A 20,163-nucleotide genomic window follows, 5' to 3' on the forward strand; every position below is an offset into this window, starting at 1 on the left:
ATGCAATTCAACATGCTACTTTACTTTACAAAGCAATACCTTCTGACCCCGGCAACGTAGGGGAATATTTTCTAGTAAATAATAAATGTAGAATGTGATTTAGGGAAATTAGAATTTTGAAGTACTTAAGTAGAATTTTCTAATTCTCAAATGGAATGTGTAACGGTGACCAATTTATATGTAAAAGTTTTAAGCATAAAGTCATTGATACCGAAATAGTTGTTCGTCAACATGTTGAAAAGAAGATATTTTTGTCAATGATTCATCAATATCCATTTGAAGATCACATGCTCCCATTCAATCTGAAGAGAAAACAATTTTCAATTTGATTATGTTTCATGATGATAATCAACAAAGCTCCTCGACACGCAATTCCAAATGTAAGTATTTATCTTCCAAAATCGGTTTTCTTGCATGACCAACTTTATGTGACATTATCCAAACAGATATTATGTGTCAATACAAAAGTAATAGTGAAGTCTGACAAACAATTCAAGGACAACGAAGTCTATACATCAAATGTGGTGTATAAAGAAGTGTAACATGATTAATAATGTAGAATTCATCATGTGTCCATATACATTGTTAAAGAATCCCAACTTTTTATTTTTACATTTTACTGATTTCATTTATGCTAGCATTACTTTTATTGATAGTTTGTTTATATGTAGTAAACTATTTGCTCAAACAAACTCATCATTTCTACACTAATTTCTAAATAAAATATTTACACCCGATGCCTAGCGTGGGTAAACTACTGGTGTGTGTATGTGTGTCTATATATATATATATATATATATATATATATATATATATATATATATATATATATATATATATATATATATATGAGAGAGAGAGAGAGAGAGGGAGAAGAAATATCCTTTGAGAACTTTCCAAGAACTAAAAATGAAATGTTAGATTAAAAAAAGGTTGGGATGAAAGGTGACGTTTTTGTAAATAAATACAAAAAAGAAGAAGGAAGGATATCTTAATTAATTCAGTAAGGTGTATTATAGGAAATAAAAGTATAATTACATCATTTCTTAAATCTAATATCTCATAAAATAAATTTTCATCTCTCTCTCTCTCTCTCTCTCCCTCTCTCTCTCTCTCTCTCTCTCTCTCTCTTCCCGCCCGTTTTTCCTCTCTCGCTCAAACAATGACCATCTCACTCACAGTCCCTCTCCATCTACCGCATCCCTCCTCCTTCCATCCACCACTACTACCTCTTCTAATGATCAACCGCAACTACAAATCCACGGTCCTTATTCGTCATATCAATGACGACGAATCCACGAGCCAAGAGAATGGTGTTGTTCGTTTTCATGCTCGATTGCAACAGTAATCATCAAATCACATTTTTGGATCACTTCGATCTGGCGAGGGTCTCTATTTACCTAACCTCTGAGATCAGATTTTTATGAGCTTCGATCTCACTCTAAATTTTGTATTTGTTGATGAAAAATTAGGTATTCCTGACCTTTGTTTGATCGTTATGAATTGTTTTTGCCTAATCGTTAAGTTGAACATGTTTAGTCAATATATTTTTAAAAATCGTTAAATCCTTGTGTTGATTGTAGGTATAAAAATAGATGCTTGTGTTATTGAAAAATATACATATTTGTTTGCATTCAACGTGTTCGATGAAATGCGTCAATGAAAAATATCACATGTTAACTTCACTTTGACTTCATGAATGATGAACCTATTCCAATTTATGATTCGTAACAATTTTTTGGTTAGATTTTGAGAAATATAGGAGAAAGCAATACATGACATCATAAGGATGAACATTTTATGAACATTCATCCAAATCAAATTTGTTTTTACAAATAAACACAAAAAATAACTACAGAAAGAATTACAACTCAGCCCGACGACCTTTAAGGTTTTTGAATTCACCAATTACCGACTTCGAATCAATGTTTTCAGCAATTTCTCTTTCTATGTAAACCACCAAGTTGTTTGCGAGAAAGTCATCCGACATCGTATTGTGAAGACGGTTCTTGAATATTTTCATTGCTGAAAATCCCCTCTCTGTTGTTGCGGTAGAAACTGGCAGTGTCAAGATTAACCGTACAACTCTATCAAGCAAATAATACGTCTCACGTTTCTGAGTTTCCACAAGACCCTTGCATAAGTCAACAATAGTTGATACACCACTAAGCTTGGGATTCTTTGTCATATCAATATTAAAAATCTCCAATTGATATCTTAATTGGATTCTCTCTTGCTCCGTAAAATCTTCTGGATAATACTTCTCAACAAGACGACAAATTTGATCAACTTTAATCACTTTAGGGTGTTCTTTTGAAACTAAAGTAGAACTAAGACTTAATAGCTCCATCGCATGATCATTGAATCTACTATTCAACTCATGTAACTGTTTGTCTAATGTGGTTGTAAACAAATCCACTCGATAAAAATGTTCAAAAGTAACATGATTATCTGTTTTTCGAGGCCGGTATCAAGTAGAAGTATATGGAGCATTCGTATCCGGCATATCTATTTGATGTTTTTCACAAAAAAAAACTTTACCTGTACAAGTAAATAGTCACATCCCTTGTTTCTGAATTCCTTTCGACTTTCCTTTGTTGCTGATACTAACTCCATGGCATTAAGAATATCTTGAGATTTCTTTTGTAGAGCTTGAGAAAGTACATCAGTTTTCCTCATTATTTCCTTTATCAAGTGAAGAATAAACACAAACTCAAATGATTTTAGAAAACAGTAAGCGACATCAGCATCTCCGCGTTGAGAATAAGTAGCAGATACGTCACCAATTATTCCCTAGAGAACAACACGAGTATAATCAAACATGTTAAGAAAACTGCAAACAGAACGAAAATGAGAACCCCAACGTGTATCACCAGCTCTTCTTAATGTCCCAACTTGATTCAATCCTTTTCCTGATTCGATTTCACCTAGTTCCAATAATTGTTCAATCTCAGTTGCCTTCTCCTTTTGTAACTCATCATGATGCTTACTGGAAGCACAAACTACATTAATTAAAAATATTAAGTTTGTAAAAAGTTGGCGTACAGGAATAATTTCCCTTGAAGCAGCTACCAATGCTAGTTGTAATCTGTGAGCAAAGCAATGAACATAATATGCATAAGGACAATCCTTAAGAACAAGTGCCTGTAATCCGTTCCATTCCCCTCTCATATTACTAGCACCATCATAACCTTGGCCACAAATTTTACTAACATCAAACTGATAGTGCAAAAGTTGTCTCCACATATTTGTTTTTAGGGTTAATGATAAGGTATCCCTAACATGAACCAAATCTAAGAACCTTTCCCGTATGATCCCTTCTACATCAACAAATCTCAAAACTATCGGCATTTGCTATTTTTTAGACTCATCCCGTGACTCATCAACCATGACCCAAAAATATGAATCACCCACTTCACTACGAATATGCTTTCTAACTTTATTTGCAATAATACTAAGAATTTCTTTTTGAATTTCTCCAGAAGTATATTTTGAATTATAAGGAGCTTTCTCTAATATAACATTTGCAACTTCATCATTATAAGATGCTAGAAGTTTTAGTAGTTGCAAAAAATTACCACGATTTTTGGAATTAGGAGATTCATCATGTCCTCTTAAAGTACACGCTTGGAATGTCAACCAACGAACTGTGTCAATCGAAGCTTTTAATCGTAAACGATTCTTCAATATTTGCTCTTCATTTTGCTTCATTATGATATTTTCAATGTGTGCTTCTTGGTTCATCAAATTTTCAGCGAATGCAACAACATTTCTATGTTGTGAACAACCAATGTGCTTGAAGAATGCACAATTTTTCCCGTCATTAACTTTCTTCCAATTGTCAAATCCTTTAACAGTAAATGCATCATAACCACGGGACACACTTGGTTTATCGTTAAATATAAAACAAATAAAACAATAGGATGCATGTGTTGTTGGAGAATATTCTAACCAATTAGGGAAAATGTTGAACCCAGAATATTGAAATCTATGAGGATGTTTTTTTGAACCTTTAGCATTATATTCTTTAAGACGTATTTGGGAAGGTCCTAAGCTCATATAGGCTCGTCTTACTTCTTCCCTTAAGTTAACCGGATATTTCCATATTTGTTTTCTTTTAGCGGGATCTCTTTCTAGTTGCTTAAGATCCGCTTGGACCACCTCATTAGGATTTGATTGTGTGGCTTCATTCCTATCATTCTCTTGTTGATTTTCATGTTCTTGTGGTTGTGGTTCACTTGTTGAAGCTTTGTGCCGTTTAATCTCTTCATTTTTATCATGAATTTCTTCATTATCAACCTTTCTTTTGAAGAAAGAATGAATGGTTTTCATATTTCACAAGATTGTATCTATAAAAATCAGAAACCAATTCATAAGAAAATAAGCAATGTGTAATTAGTTGATTCCTAAAACTCCAACAACAATCAAATATAGAAGAAAAGCAACAAAATAGTTCATTCTAGACATATCAGTTCATAAAATAGGCTCCTAAAATTAGTTTGATTCCTAAATTCTAACAGGAAAGAAGTCAAGAACTGAAGAACATGCTGAACAACATCCGAATTGAAACTTGAAAGCTCAATTGCTTAAAGCTGAAAGCATACCTGAGGATGGGGAATTGGGAATTGGGGATTGGCGACGAGCAGCAGCAGGTGCCAGGTAGCACTGTAGCAGCACCGCAGTCCGCAGTGGTGCAGCACCCAGGCAACGTCGACGAGCAAGTGACTGGCAACGAACGGATTTGATTTGGCGGAGTCGTCTTGCGATTGAATGAAGATTGAGGATGGGGCATGGGAGATTGGGGCAGAAGGCGGAAGCTGATTGACGATCGTCTCTCTCTTGGAATCTTGGATCAGCTTCTTGGCAACAAAACATTGGATCAACTAATTAGGAGGGACCACAACCCAAAACTCACATTGCTGGGCTTATAATTCCAAAATTTGAACATCCCCCTGCTTTTATATGAAAAAAAGATGAGGACCATATGATTAGAAAAGAAAGTTGGCCCACCATTTCATTATTCATAGCGACCATTTATGTAATTCACCGTTTAATTTGTATTTATTCATTCTATTAAATGCTTAAGATTGAAAAAAGTCATCAACTACCAATTTTATTTTGACACGATCCTAGTAAATCACATATATATTTAACTATCAAAAACATATAATGGTTTAATCACTATAGAGTAAAACTAAAGGCTAAATTGATAAAAAAGTTGTTTTTAAAATATATTTTGCTCTTAAATATGTATTAACTTAAATCTCAAATCAATATAATCACCAAAACATAACATATTACTCACATAAGAAATGCATCATTTTTTCCTTTTATCTTAAATTAAATATCATTTCCTTTAAAAAAAATCAATTAATATCTTATTTTACTTTGGTTTTCTAATATAATAGATTCAAACAATTATCAAAATGTTGATCATGGATATTTAGTAAGTTTTTATCTTTCTAGAATAACATCTAGATTTGTGCTCATCTCTTTATACCTTTAAGTAATGGTATCGTTCGGAACAAGTAAGAATTTTTGCAATTTTCTTTTTCAACTTGAAATTGGAATAAAAAATTCATACTTTTCGAGTTTAAGGTAGTTATAATTGGTATTGGTGCTGGGCTACTTCCTATTGTTTCTCCATGGATGCATTCCATTTTTGAAATTTGAGGTCATTTTTTTATAGTTTTTATGCCAAATTTATTATTTTAAAAAAAAAAATTAGAAAAAACGTTTTGAAATAAAAAGTTGCTTATAATCTTTGCTTGCTTGCTTACTTGTACTACTTGTTTTTAGGCAGTTGAGTTGGATCCAATAGTTGTGGGACTTGCTAAGGACTATTTTGGATTTACAAAAGATGAATGCTTAAAGGTAATTGACCAATTTGCCCTTGATTTCTAAAGTACATTTCTTTTAAGTATTTCTCATATATTTCAAAATCTGTAAAGCATATATCTTTTGGGTTTCAAGATCATTTACATTTTAGAAGTAATTTAACTTCTCCATGCTTTTTCTTTTGCCAAGTAATGCAATAAATATAAATAATATAAAATTGACATTTCTTGTATTTGTTAACCGATTGCCAACTAAAATTGATTTAGGCTTTCGTTTTTGCCAAGAAAAGCTATATATATATATATATATATATATATATATATATATATATATATATATATATATATATATATATATATATATATATATATATATATTACATAAGATTCACATGTAAATATATAATTTACATATGAATTACATGTGATTCACATGTAAATCACATGTGATTCATATGTAAATCACGTGTAATTCATATATAAATCACATACAATTCACATATAATAACAAGTGAATCACATATTATTACATGTGATTTACATTTAAATCACAAGTGAATCACCTATGAATTACGTTTATATGCATACATGCATTTTGTGTGAGTGTTATTCATTAATTTTTTTTTTTAATTGTTATTCTGAAAAAAAAAAAAAATTTCTTGTGAATTTCACATTTGAATCTTAAAAGATACAATCATATGTGAATATCACATTATATAGTCATATATGAATCGTACATGATATAATCATATGTAAATCTTACATTATATATATACAGATGCATTTTGTGAATGATTTTGCATTAATCATTTTTTTAAATTTTATTGTAGATTTGAAAGAATTTGTGGAAATATTAAATATGTGAAAAGTGATAAACTGAAGGAAATATGGAAATTTTGATACTAAGATATGAAAACGCACTGAAATTTTGTAGCATTTCTTGTTTTTTAATAAAATACTTGTATAATTGTGTTTATAGATTAGTAAATAGAAATGGGTGTTTTTATTATTTATTTATGAATATTATAGTATAAGAAATATACATATATGTACCTAAAACATTGATATTTTTGGTTAAAAGATTATAATTTTTTTATTTGTCTTAAATATTGTAGGGTTTTTTTTAACTGTTGTGTTTAGAAAAATCGTAGTTTTTTAAAGAATTTTTTTTAAATATGTTTAAAAAAGTTCATGTTTTAAAAAAAAAATCTACATTTTTAAAAAAAGAAAAAATTATTATTTAAAAAAATCCAAAATTTTGATTTATTATGTTAAATTTTAAAGATTTTTATTAATACTTCAGTAGCACAAAAAAATAAACATTAAATGAAATTCGTAAGTGGACGATTATGCTCTTAATGAGTTAATTTTGATCTAACGATCTACCTTTAGTTCTCGGGACTCTATGAGTGCTCAATGGATCTCACCCATATATATATATATATATATATATATATATATATATATATATATATATATATATATATATATATATATATATATATATATATATATACTATCTTATTATACAAACTTTATTATTTCTAAAAACAAATTTAAGATGTCCAAACCTTTAAGCTGAATGTACAAACATTTATCAACAAATTACAAAATACAATGCATTATGTACAAATGTAAAATTAATATTGAAACATTCAAACCTACATCCTTATCTTACCCAATATAAATGATTTAAATTTAAAAAAAAAAAAATCATACTTTTTGACTAGAATGAGTCAACATGACTTTTGAAATCTAAATATATCTTTATCTTTACTACTTATTATACAAATTTAGTCAAATGCTGAATTTTAAGAGGTACAAGCCTTATTACATTATGTACAATGACTTGATGCTATCAAATCTAATCCGGTCAACATTTACGAAAATCTAATCCATTCCCTCCTCGCTCTCTTTATCCTAACCTGACCCTGTTATCTCTTCCCCGTATATCGAACTTTTTCCCTTATTATCTGTATGGACCGATTCTAGCACCGATCAAGGAACTATAGTTACTTTCAAATTTGAATCTCCAAATCCCCTCGAAACTTGGCCCCATCTATTTATAAATTAGTGTGGAATCATCCTTTTACTTCATGTTATACCCAACCGACTTTGCTTCATATTGTTCCGTCTGGTTCAGCAACGACGACGACCCACCCCAGTTTTCCAACAACAACCGCTAATTGTCGCACCATTATTTCACGCTGCCATCCACATATTATAGGTTCATATGAATATGCATTTGAAGGTTAGATGGGTTCAATTTTTATTTAGGTTTTAGGGCTTTCACTCGATAAATTGCATGATGGAGTTATAACTCTGTCTATTTCCTTTATTAATTTTGTAGGTTTTACTCTTTTTATATTCTCTTTCTCTCTCCATTTGTCTGTATGCGTACACACATGCCACCAACACGGTTTGCCATCGTACACTGGAAGAGAAACGAAGTTATGGTTGGAGTTTCCAGATTTAAACAAAAGCTAGGGTTTTATTTGGGTATGATCGAATCAGTTTCTTCTTGATTGGTTTAGACAAACTTTTCCCTATTTAGATTTGTTGCTTTATTCTTGATTTGTTCACAATAAGTACTATACGATATTTCTGTGTTTATACCTTACTTATTAGATTTTTGTTTTCTCTTTATAGGTTTTGATCGAGAATCTGGATCTCCTTCTCCCCTGCACACTTCTCATCTGATAATGTTTTAAGAACCTGGTAAAATCATCCCCCTTTTTGTACACTCGATTTTAAGACTATCATATAGATCTTATCACATTTTTTTTGTTTATTTCAGAACCCAACAATGAAATGGGGAAAATCGACATGTGATATGAAGAAATATGGTAGAAAGTATTGTTTGTTACATTTTAGTCAATATTTTTTTCACAAATCTATCATGATTTTTATAATATTTGTTGTATAATATTTCTATGTTTTGATTTTAGGTTGACTATGAACAATTAGATTAAGTGTGAACATAGTTATGACAGTCCTCTTTGCAGGGTTAGTGTTTGTCAATCCTTATACACTGCTCAAGGGTAATGATTTTATTTATTTATTTTAAAAGTTATCATTATACATTTCTTTTCTTATGTTTATGTTACTTTCTGTGTAATGATGTTTTATTGTTTTTGTTTTTTAGCATAAGCGTGGGGTATATAGAAATAGAGTTGCAGAGAGAAGAAGCCTTCATGGTGGTTTTGTGTTTGTCATTACATAATCGGTAAAATTTACCGATTATTTGGGTAATTTTTTTATATTTTGTTTGATCATATTTTTATAAATAATTACTCTATGTTTCTTTAATACTTTAGGTTATGTGTAACCTTGAATAATTCAAAGATTTCTTTTATAATGAAGAAGGGTGTAAGCTTCATGTCCTTCATCACTTGTAAAGATATGAAAAAGTCAATAGTGTCACTAAAGCTAAATGAGGATCATATGATGGTTTTGTTGGCAAATGTTTTGGCCTTTGGGGACAATTGACCACCAAGGCATTAACTGAGTTTTAATATTTGTCCTCTGAACTGCATATTGTCGTTTTTTCATCTGAATTGTCTGGTGTAATTTTCCATTTTCCCTGTATTTCATGATGCAACTATCCGTTTCGGTTGTTGCTATGAATTTTTGATGCTGACATATTGCTGTTAACCTGTTTCTTGCAAATCATTATAGTTTTAACCTTAAAATTATTTTGTTGCAGGCTCGGTCATTAGCATGTTCACAAAAGGTTAAATATGGAATAGTCATAAACTTGTTATCATTGCTACTGGTTTGGCACCTTTATCCCAAGGGGGTTAAAGTTGATTATAAGTGCTTGATTCTTCACACATTCTAATTGGTTCTCTATTCTCCTTTACATTTTTGGTGTTTGTTGTAACTCTAAATTTTGATTTTTGAAGTTGAAGTTTCTTAAAGAACGTGGAGGAAAGCAAGAAAGAAAATGATTCTTTGTGATATTGGAAGGCTGGCCCTACCATGAAGGAGTACAGGTTGCACAAGGCCTTAAATTTGAAGGGTCCAAATTTCCATTAAAGACAACAAATGAAATTCAATTTTTTTTTGGATTTAGAAGACGGGATAAAATAGCAGGTTTGAGTTGGACTAAATGGTCCAGTGATCCAATATCGACTCTTTGTAATTCTTTTATGAAGGGACTTTTTTTAATGGTAGGTAAACAACATATTCAATGGCTGTGAGCATGGGTTAGATAATATTCTAAATTGAGTTTTGGTGTTTTTGGGGCGTTCAGCAACCACAAGTGTATGTGGTGTACTTTTGGTGTGAGTGTTCATTTGAGACATTTATTTTTGATGCTGAAATGTTTTACTCCTATGAAGAATAATATATTTGAAGTTGTTTAAAAGACTGGATTATCTTTTAGGATGCACATATATTTCTAGACTTTGAGTAGATGTTTTATTCATTTTTATCAACATTTTATCGGGTAGAAGGCTATTTGACTAAAAAAAGTCTTTATTGGTTTAAATTTTGCATTAACTATATTTAATAATTATAATTCGTTAAAAAATAGTTTTAAATTTCAAATACCAAATAGTACATATTAGAATTCATATACGAATGTCATAATATATTAGTATAACTATCATGTATAATATTGTCGTTACTTTTATTTTTATTAACATTTTATAAACAAACTTCATTAACTAATAACAAAATTTGCATCAATTTATTTAAAAATACAAAAAAGTTGTATTTTAGGACAACCGAAAATTTTGAATGTTCTATTTTTAGTCAATCCAAAATAACAAATGTTATATTTGGATTAAATTTTAATATTCTATTAAAAGTGTTAGATTACTCATTTATATCATTTGTATACAAAATGCCAAATGACTAATAAATTGTTAGAAAAAAGTAAGGAATATATCAAAAATTGTCTAAATTGAAACTACATGCATCGTAGACATTTGAAAATATTAAGAAACATATCAAAAATTGCCTAAAGGGAAACTACAAGGATTGTATATCCTTTGCAACCGAAATAAAATTACACGCAAAAAGAAAACTATTCACCGCTCCACGCATTCAATTCCCGAAGCATCCATCGTGATTCACCAACAACATTGATCATGGAATTGATTTCATGTTCTTTGAAATGTGTTTCCAAAAGGAGAGATAGTTCGACAACTTTGTATAATATATTTTTCTTTTGAACTCTAGAAACAACGAATTTTTTAACCGAAATAACTCTTGGTCAACATGTTGGAAAGAGGGTATTTTTGTCAATAATTCTTCTATGTTCGTCTGAAGATGACATGTGATATTTCAAGCTAAATAGAAAACAATTTCCAACTCGATTATGTTTTATGGTGACATTCAAGAGACAAACAATTCCAAATGTAGGTATGTATCTTCATAAATCAGTTTTCTCACATGACCAATATTATGTGGCACTGTCCAGAGGGATATCACAGGCCTATACAAAAGTATTTGTGAACCCTAGCAAACAATTGAACAACAGTGAAGTCAATAGAAAGAATGTGGTGCATAAAAAGTGTTGCACGATTAATAATTCACAATCAATCATAAAAAATGTTGCACGATTAATTATGCACAATCAATCATGTGTTCATGTACATTTATAAAGAATCCCAACTTTTCATGTTAATTCGTATTGATTTCGTTTCTATTAACATGACTCTTATTGGTAACTGTTTAGATGTTGTAAACTTATTTCGCAAAAAAACTAATCGTCTTTAGAAACTAATTTTTGAAAAAAAAAATATTCGTACCCGACGCTTGGCGTGTAACAATGTGCATTTATTTTTAATCCAAAACAACACCTTTTTTTTTTTAACAAAAACATCAACATACTTCTATTTTTCCATTCAAGCTGAAGAGAAAACAATTTCCAATTCGATTATGTTTCGCAGTGACAATCAATAAAACTCGTTGACAAACAAGTCCAAATGTAGCTATTTATCTTCCAAAATCGATCGCATGACTAACTTTATGTGGCATTTTATAGAGAAATATTATGTGTCAATACAAAAATATTAGTGAAATCACATAAACAATTCAATGATATTAAAATCTACGCATCAAATGTGATATATAGAAAAATGTTAGCACAATTAATAATGCACAATAAATAATGTGTTCACATATATTTGTAAAGAACATCAACTTTTATTTGATGTATAGAAAAATGTTAGCACAATTAATAATGCACAATAAATAATGTGTTCACATATATTTGTAAAGAACATCAACTTTTATTTTAATTCTTATTGATTTCGTGGCATGAATTTACTGATAATTGTTTAAATGTAGTAAACTATATGCAAAAAAATAGTAATAATAATAATAATAATAATAATAATAATAATAATAATAATAATAATAATAATAATTGTCTATAGAATTAATTTTTGAAAAAAACTATTCGAACCCGTCGCTTGGCACGGGTAAACGGCTACTATATATATATATATATATATATATATATATATATATATATATATATATATACACACACACACACACACACACACACACACTCACGCACAAACTATGTTACAACCCATGAGATACACACACACACACACACTCACGCACAAACTATGTTACAACCCATGAGAACCATAGGTAAAAGAATTATAAAATTATATTACATTTTGTTATAATAGCTCATGTACTACATGAGTCTGCAAACTAAAAAGAAAAATTAAACAAAAAAATAATAATAATAAGTAACATAAAAATTTCTAATATAATATTTTTGAATTTGATCTTACTAAAATATTAGTGTAGATTGGCCACAACGGTTTTCCAAACATTTACGATTAGTATATCATATGCAAATCAAACATATGTTTAACTTTGGGAGATAGTTATTGCAAAATGAAATTTATGTTCGATATGGAAGTGATAAAGTAGTATTGGATTCTCTATATAAAATTAGTATTGATCCTGTTTAGAAGCTTTTTTTGCAGGATCTGTTAAAGATTTCTCATTTGGACAAAATTGTCTGTGGTTGTTTTTGTCTTAAACCTCCCACACACATTTAGGTGAAGTTTTCATTTCGCATCTTCGAAACCTCAAAAGGCATATCGGTTATGCATCTGTGAAACTTCAAAAGGCATATCAGTTTCATCATCATCTAAAAGGATTTACGTAGCTTTGTAGTGGAAACAACGAACATGACCACTTTCATCAAAAGCCATTATCTAATATAAAATATCACTTTTAGCATATGAGAAACATAAAAATCATATTTAACTTTTACACATTATATGAATAGGCTCCTAATAAAGCTAATGACATGTATGTGGTTAAAAAAATCAATGCATGACATCTGGGCAAACAATAGAATTTCTAGTATCTCTTACTATAAATTTGCTTGTAGCAGTTTCATCATACACTTGGTGATCAACTTATAACTAATAATATTTCCTCGAACCATTTCCTAATTTCCTATTATTTATACCGTTTCCAAGATGGGTTCATCTATAAATAACCCTTGAATATCAATATATTAAAAACACTAATGACTCAAGACCTGGTAAACAGAAAAACACCAAAAAAAATGTGAACCTTATAAGAAATCGATGAAAATTTATACAATTCACAAGTGAAATGGTGATTCCTGGAACTGATACTCTGCAAGAAACAGAAATCTAAAAGCATATATGATTATAAAACTTAAATAGAGTTGCATATATGGTCAAATTTTACAAACCGAGCAAACATAATGGATGTGATTGTTACGATTTGAAGTTATGATAACTAATTTAGAGTGTTTCGTTAAAATAATTATTATGATTATTTAGGTAAAAATAATCAAATGCAAGCAACCAGAATATGGAAGAATCTTATTATAGAATTGTTAGATCAAACAAAAGATATTGAATAAAGAAGCGAATAGATAGAATATAAGATTAAACTGACAAACAATAGAATAAAAAACTATGCTCAAACATTATCGAAAATATGATAACTAAAACCAAGTCGACCTAACTTAACAAAAAAGTATACATATTTTTTCAAACGACAGGACCATTCATGTAATTAACTTATATTAATGTTCTTTTTTTTTCATCAGCATGGTCAGACTAGTTTTAGGTTATGTTTGACGTATTAGTTGATAGCTAAAAAACCAATTTTAAATAAAAAGCTAGCTGATAAAAAAATAACGTTTGGTAAGAGTAGTTGAAATATATAAAATTACATAAAATGACATATAATAGTATTTGTTTCTATAATTAATTAAGGAGTGTATTTGTAAATTTTTAAAAAAACTCCTAAAAAGTTAGTCTAAGTAACTTTTCAAAAAGCTAGCTTATAAGCTACTTTTTGGCTTACCAAACACGACAACATAAAAAAATCGAAAAGTAAGCTAACTTATTAGCTAGTTGTGGCGTGCCAAACACAACGTTAAAGTAATGTAGCCCATAGGCCCCAACCCCATATACATGATAAAGGCCCAATATAAGATTACATGTATAAACTTATGTCTTAAGAGTTAAAGTGCGTTTCCATAAGATCATCTCCAACTTTTGTTTTTTAAATAATGTAAAAAATAGGTTAAATAGTGTTTTATCTTCAACCATACTTCATTTTTTACCTTATTTTTACCCTTCAAAAAGTATATTACATTCTTTTAACTTATATAAATTGTCAAACACACATTTTCTATTAATTTGGTTTTAAAAAATATATAATCTATATTTTTTTCATCACAATAATATTAAATAAATAAGATTAAATTAATAACACTTAAGTATAAGCTTTTGTAGAACACATTATCATGTTTTAAAATAATTTAATATATAACACAATATTATAAGTATTAAATATTATATTTAAATTATAACTAGTAGATAAAAAACCAGAAATATACAAATATATAAAAAGAGAGACTAAAATCGACAACTCAAAATTCATCCCAGTTTTGGGGGGAATGAATAGTATAAAACCAAATAAAGTGTTATACTATTCCTTTCTCCAAAATAAGGGAATAAATGAGGTAGAGTTGGAAAGGAATGGAGGAATGAAATCGGAGAAATAATGGAAAATAGGAGTGGGTTGGAGATGTTCTAAGGCACACTAAATAAAACATGAAGATAACACTAAAAATGAAAACAAGAGATCATTTAATACAAAATTTTGATGCTAAAACTAAGGGAAAATGACACAAATATCCTACGAACTTTCTACGGTTTAGCCGTACAGTACCTAAAGTTTTTATCGGGCTTTATGGGTCCCTAAACTAGAATATGATATGTTATTTTAGTCTATGTCAACCTGTAATAGCAAGTCCAGTGACCTTTTAGACCAAAAAAACTAACATTATGCCCCTACAAAAAAAATGATCCTTTTTTTTAAAGCTGATTCACACTTAATTTGTATTCATCCCCGATTTTTTTTTTTTTTTTTTTTTTTTTTTTTGGCTTTATAGGGGCATAATGTAAGATTTTTTGGTTTAAAAGATCAATGAACCAGCTATTACAGATTGACAGAAACTAAAAGAACATGTCACATTCTAGTTTAGGGATCCATAAAACCCGACAAAAACTTTAGGAACTCAAAGGGTAAGTCCTAGAAAGTTTGTAGGGTATTTGTGTCATTTTCCTTAAAACTAAAACTACATGCATTGATCAAGCTTAGTTAACAAAATATTTTAAACCGTATAAATAAATATTGGATAATAGATTTTGAAAAAAAAAAAATCATCCATAAAAGTAGCAGTTCTTTTTCCAAATTCTATGTTTATAAACATATTCAACCATTTTGGACATTTGTTGGGTTCGGATTCAACACCAACCACAAAATAACCGATATTGGTGCTTAACAATTCGTTCCTTTCTTCCTCATGCTTATATCAAGTTTAATTATCATTTAGCCTCCTGTCATGTAATATTTCAAGCATTCTTTATTCTATGTCATTGTACATTTTGCAATAAACGATCAAAACAAACCAAATGACTATTCGTCAATTCGCCATCTTTGCACTTGTCTTGTTTGCCATTGTTGGGATTGCATCTGCAGCCGATGATGAACCTCCCTCGAAAGGAGACTCGGCCTCAACTCCTGCAGGTGAAGCTGGAGCCGCGAAAGGAGACTCGGCTGCAACTCCAGCAGCTTCAGACGAAGCTGGTGCAACCGACATGTCTCCCAGTGAAGGTCCATCCAGTGATGGCTCGAGCTTCAAGGCCTCTATTGTTGGTGCATTTGTGAATGCTATCGTTGTCACCATGATCTTCTTTTAGGTAGCACATCGTAGTATTGTATATATATAAGGTGTAATCTGTGGATCTCGTCTCTAGGCTATGGATGATGGATCGGTTTTTGAGATAGTCACGTTTTGATAAGAGAGATGGGATTTGGATGATGTTGGCCTCACCTCTCAAGTGTTAATTAATAAGCTCAACGCATAAAGAGTGTTTATTTGATGTATACATTAAGTCACTGATACAAACAATAAATGAAATGTTTGCAACACGATCGTTATCATTGTTATGGATTGACTAGACGTGGTGAAATAGATCGGGTCAAATGAATTGAGTAATTGATTAAAACCTACAAATTTTATGTATGAGTGGGTCATAAAATTATATAATATATTAAAAAATATTTTTTTTAATCATTTATATGACATTTTAATTTTGATTGTGGTGTATGAACTTTTCTGCTCTTGCTTTTGCTTATATTATATTATATTTTAGATTAGATATTCTTCTATAAATAATCGGAAATTAAAAATAAATAATATCAAGTCAAAGCTTAGTTTTTTAAATAAACAAAGGTTAAATGAAACTTCTATTATACTTGGTGCAAATTGTACTAAAACAAAATTTTCTTTTATGTCGGTTGTATTATGGGGATAACATTATTAAAAACAACATTTTTCAGCCTATAACTTAATTTTAAGGATTTCATTCTGCCATTCTTGGAGGTGATAACGACGGCCTTGGAGCTGCTCTTTTGAAGATTGCGTTTGTGAATTTAATTCTCAAAAGCTAGTTAAATTTGCAATTAGTTTATTCTTGCCATCTTGGTATTTTTAAAAATAATGTTCAATATTTGATATTTACCATTTAATACACAATAATAATGCATTTATTGTACTGCAATGTGGCTTGGTGGTAATTATTTGATGTGAAACATTTCAAGAGTCAATACCATCTGCAGCTTCGTCAGAGTCAATACCATCTGCAGCTTCGTCTCTTTCTTTTTTTTCCGTAACGTTCGGTCCCTATTATATTGTTTCGTGACAATTCAAAAAATTTTAAACCATAAAATGGGTTATCGGTCAACTTTTACATTCTGTTCTGGAGTTTTAAAACTAAGGGGATAAAAGGGAAAGAAAGGAAAGGGTAAACATTTAATGAATTGTGTTCTCAGAGTTGAAAGGAAATAGAAAGAAAGAAAATCATATTCTTAAATTGGAAGGAAAAAAAAGGGTTAATATTATAAAAATCTTAACTTTTTAACATGTAATTAGAAAAAGCTTCGATATTTTTATTATTATTGTTGTGGTCACAATTTTCTTGCAGAATTATCACTTTAGCCAACTTAACGAGTTTAATGGTTAAGTTGGTTAACTTTTTTGCAAAATCAATCCTAAAAAATTTAAATTTAATTCCTGAGATTTGAAAAAAAAATTACACCACATGGTTTTTTAAATTTATTTTTCGTTTTTTGTATATTTTATTTATTTTCGGTTTTTTTATAAACATATGTACATTTTTTATTTTCTTTTTTTATATATATATTTTACTTATTTTCATTTTTTAACTTTATTTTTCAACAATTTTTTTAAACCTTTTTACCTTTTGTTTTCTATTTTTTAGTGTATATATAGAGTATATTAGAATTTTTTTAAGTTTTTTTCATATTACTTTTCGTATTATATTTTATTTTTTTCATCTTTTTATTTTTGTATTTTTTTTCTTATTTGTTTTCCAATTATTTGTTTTTTTTGTTTTTTTTATTTTTATCTTTTTATTGCCATTTTTCAAAAAATATAAAATGTAATAATATATTAGAGTATATTACAATTCTGATAATTTATAGTTTTCGTAATTGTTTGTTATTTTTATTCAAGTAAATAAAATAGTTATGTTTATATTTGTAATTTCGGTCCAACTTATTTTCTTTTTTTTCTTTAGTGCTATTATATTTATGTTACGAAAAAATGAAAATTATAAAAAAAAAATAGTTTGTTTACTAAGAATTAGTGTTTCAATGTGTTATATAACTTGCAAATTAAACCATATTTCTATATGTGATATCAATAGATTAAATTCAAGATAATATTTTTCAATTTGATAATAGACTAAAAAAATAAAAAATAATAATAATAGTCGATATTTATAAAAAAAAACACTTGTTATTGTAATTTATATTGAATTTAAGTTCGTTTACTTGATTCAAAGTAAATAAAAACATTAGAAAAACCATAAATAACTAAAATAGGAAAAAAATAGAAAACAAAAATTGTAATATGAAAAAACTTTAGAAAAAATATTAGAAAAACCATAAATAACAAAAAATAGAAAAAAAAATAAAAAAATAAAAAGGTGAAAAAGATAAAATATAATACGAAAAGAAATATGAAAAAACCTAAAAAAATCTAATATACTCTATATATACACTAAAAAATAGAAAACAAAAGGTAAAAAGTTTAAAAAAGAATGTTGAAAAATAAAGTTAAAAAATAAAAATAAATAAAGTATATATATAAAAAGAAAATAAAAAATATACATATATTTATAAAAAACCGAAAATAAATAAAGTATACAAAAAACGAAAAATAAAGTTAAAATATCATGTGGTGTAATTTTTTTCAAACCTCAGGGACTAAATTTGAACATTTTTGGACTAATTTTGCAAAAAAGTTAACCAACTTAACCATGAAACTCGTTAAGCGTGCTAGAATGATAATTCTAAGAGAAAGTTGTGGCCATAACAATAATAAAAAAATATATCAAGGTATTTTCCAATTACGCGTTAAAAATTTAGGGCTTTTATAATATAACCCGAAAAGAAATTTATCGTTTTGTCTTTAATTAATTAATATATAGAGAAATCAGATACCATCTATAAAATTACTAACAATTTCTTTTGTAAATATAAATTTATCTTAAATCTAATATCAATATAGTAAAATTTAAATATTAAAATGATTTCTAAGCTAAACTATATTCCAAGACCAATTACAAATAATATAAAGCATTAAATAGACATATTAATTTAATTACTCCACATATCATTTGTTATTGCCGGTCTTATTACTTCCCCTCTATCATCCACGTCCCTTGAAACATGGTGTTCTCGTTCATGTGTAGCATTGAACACCTCATGCGACACTTTCTTCAAGTTCTATTTCATGATCTTTCTCTAGTAAAAAATTGGGAAGAATACAACAACCCAAACATATTTGGGATTAGATTTCACATGTGTAAAACGGTTCAGTTGTGCTTCTAGCTATAAGAAATCGTTTCTTCAAGATACCAAACTCTCGTTCAAGAGAGTTTCGCAATGATGTGTGACGTAGGTTAAACAATTCTCGAGGATTTTGAGGTGCACGAGTCGAATACTCCTTCAGGTGATATCCAACACACCGGTAAAGAGGTAGGGGTATATGTTTAAGGGGCAGACCTCCATCAACTAAATAAATCTTACCTATAAACAAGAAAAGTTATTGTCATACCAAATTTATTTTAATAAAACCAACTTTTGTGAACCAATTATCTTTTGGAATGATTAGTTTATCTTCTTTGGTAAGTGCATTTTTCAGTACTCTGGAATCAGATGTTGTGCCTTCCCATTCACTCAATACATATAGGAATTTCAAATCGAAAGTACAAGTGACTAATGCATTTATGGTTGGATAGACTTTACGATCGGGATATCTAGGGACATATTTACTTGGTACTTTCACACGAACATGTGGTCCATCAATTGCCCCGACATAGTCTTTAAAAAACCGATAAAATCTCCTTTTTGCTTGAATTTCTTTCCGAACGATATCACCAGTAGGTTGAATAATATATTTGTCTTTTAGTGATGTAATTGTTAGATTAGGTTTCTGATATGTGCATAATTAGTTAATTATTTAGCATATATTCTTAGTTATTTTTGATTAATTATGTGAATAATGTGGACAAAAGGTACTTAAAATGTTGTGAATTTTGTTTTCAGTCCAAAAGATATGCTTGGAAGTAAAAGGGAGAAAAGGGAAGCAATTGAAGATCAAAGAGTGAAAAATGGTCATCTACTCGGCGAGTAGATCGACTCTACTCGGCGAGTACACGAGGATGTTCCAGAAGATAAATACGACTGCTGATTCAAG

The 20,163-nt window shown here is 29.1% G+C and overlaps 2 protein-coding genes across 2 annotated transcripts; both read right to left on the minus strand.

Moving 5' to 3' along the window:
• Positions 1–1,864: 1,864 nt before the first annotated feature.
• LOC145035297 (uncharacterized) lies at positions 1,865–3,351 on the minus strand. The gene is made up of 3 exons (XM_078983864.1): positions 2,842–3,351; positions 2,542–2,793; positions 1,865–2,386 (listed from the first exon to the last, which is right to left on the minus strand). Exons 1-3 carry the CDS (start codon positions 3,349–3,351, stop codon positions 1,865–1,867), a joined length of 1,284 nt encoding a protein of 427 aa, XP_078839990.1.
• A 3-nt stretch (positions 3,352–3,354) lies between these two features.
• LOC145035298 (uncharacterized) lies at positions 3,355–4,332 on the minus strand. The gene has a single exon (XM_078983865.1). It carries the CDS (start codon positions 4,330–4,332, stop codon positions 3,355–3,357), a length of 978 nt encoding a protein of 325 aa, XP_078839991.1.
• Between the last annotated feature and the right edge of the window lie 15,831 nt (positions 4,333–20,163).

The sequence above is a fragment of the Lactuca saligna genome, chromosome 3 (assembly GCF_052625555.1).
Source record: "Lactuca saligna cultivar CGN05327 chromosome 3, ASM5262555v1, whole genome shotgun sequence".
Taxonomy (NCBI): Eukaryota; Viridiplantae; Streptophyta; class Magnoliopsida; order Asterales; family Asteraceae; genus Lactuca; species Lactuca saligna.

Bases quoted from the DNA above. Each gene is read 5' to 3' on its own strand.
- LOC145035297 (XM_078983864.1), bottom strand. From the start codon at position 3,351: ATGCCGATAGTTTTGAGATTTGTTGATGTAGAAGGGATCATACGGGAA. The intron at 2,794-2,841 runs GTTTGCAGTTTT...GTTGTTCTCTAG, and splicing joins GGGGTTCTCATTTTCGTTCT to GGAATAATTGGTGACGTATC. The intron at 2,387-2,541 runs GTAAAGTTTTTT...TTAGACAAACAG, and splicing joins GTGACTATTTACTTGTACAG to TTACATGAGTTGAATAGTAG.
- LOC145035298 (XM_078983865.1), bottom strand. From the start codon at position 4,332: ATGAAAACCATTCATTCTTTCTTCAAAAGAAAGGTTGATAATGAAGAA.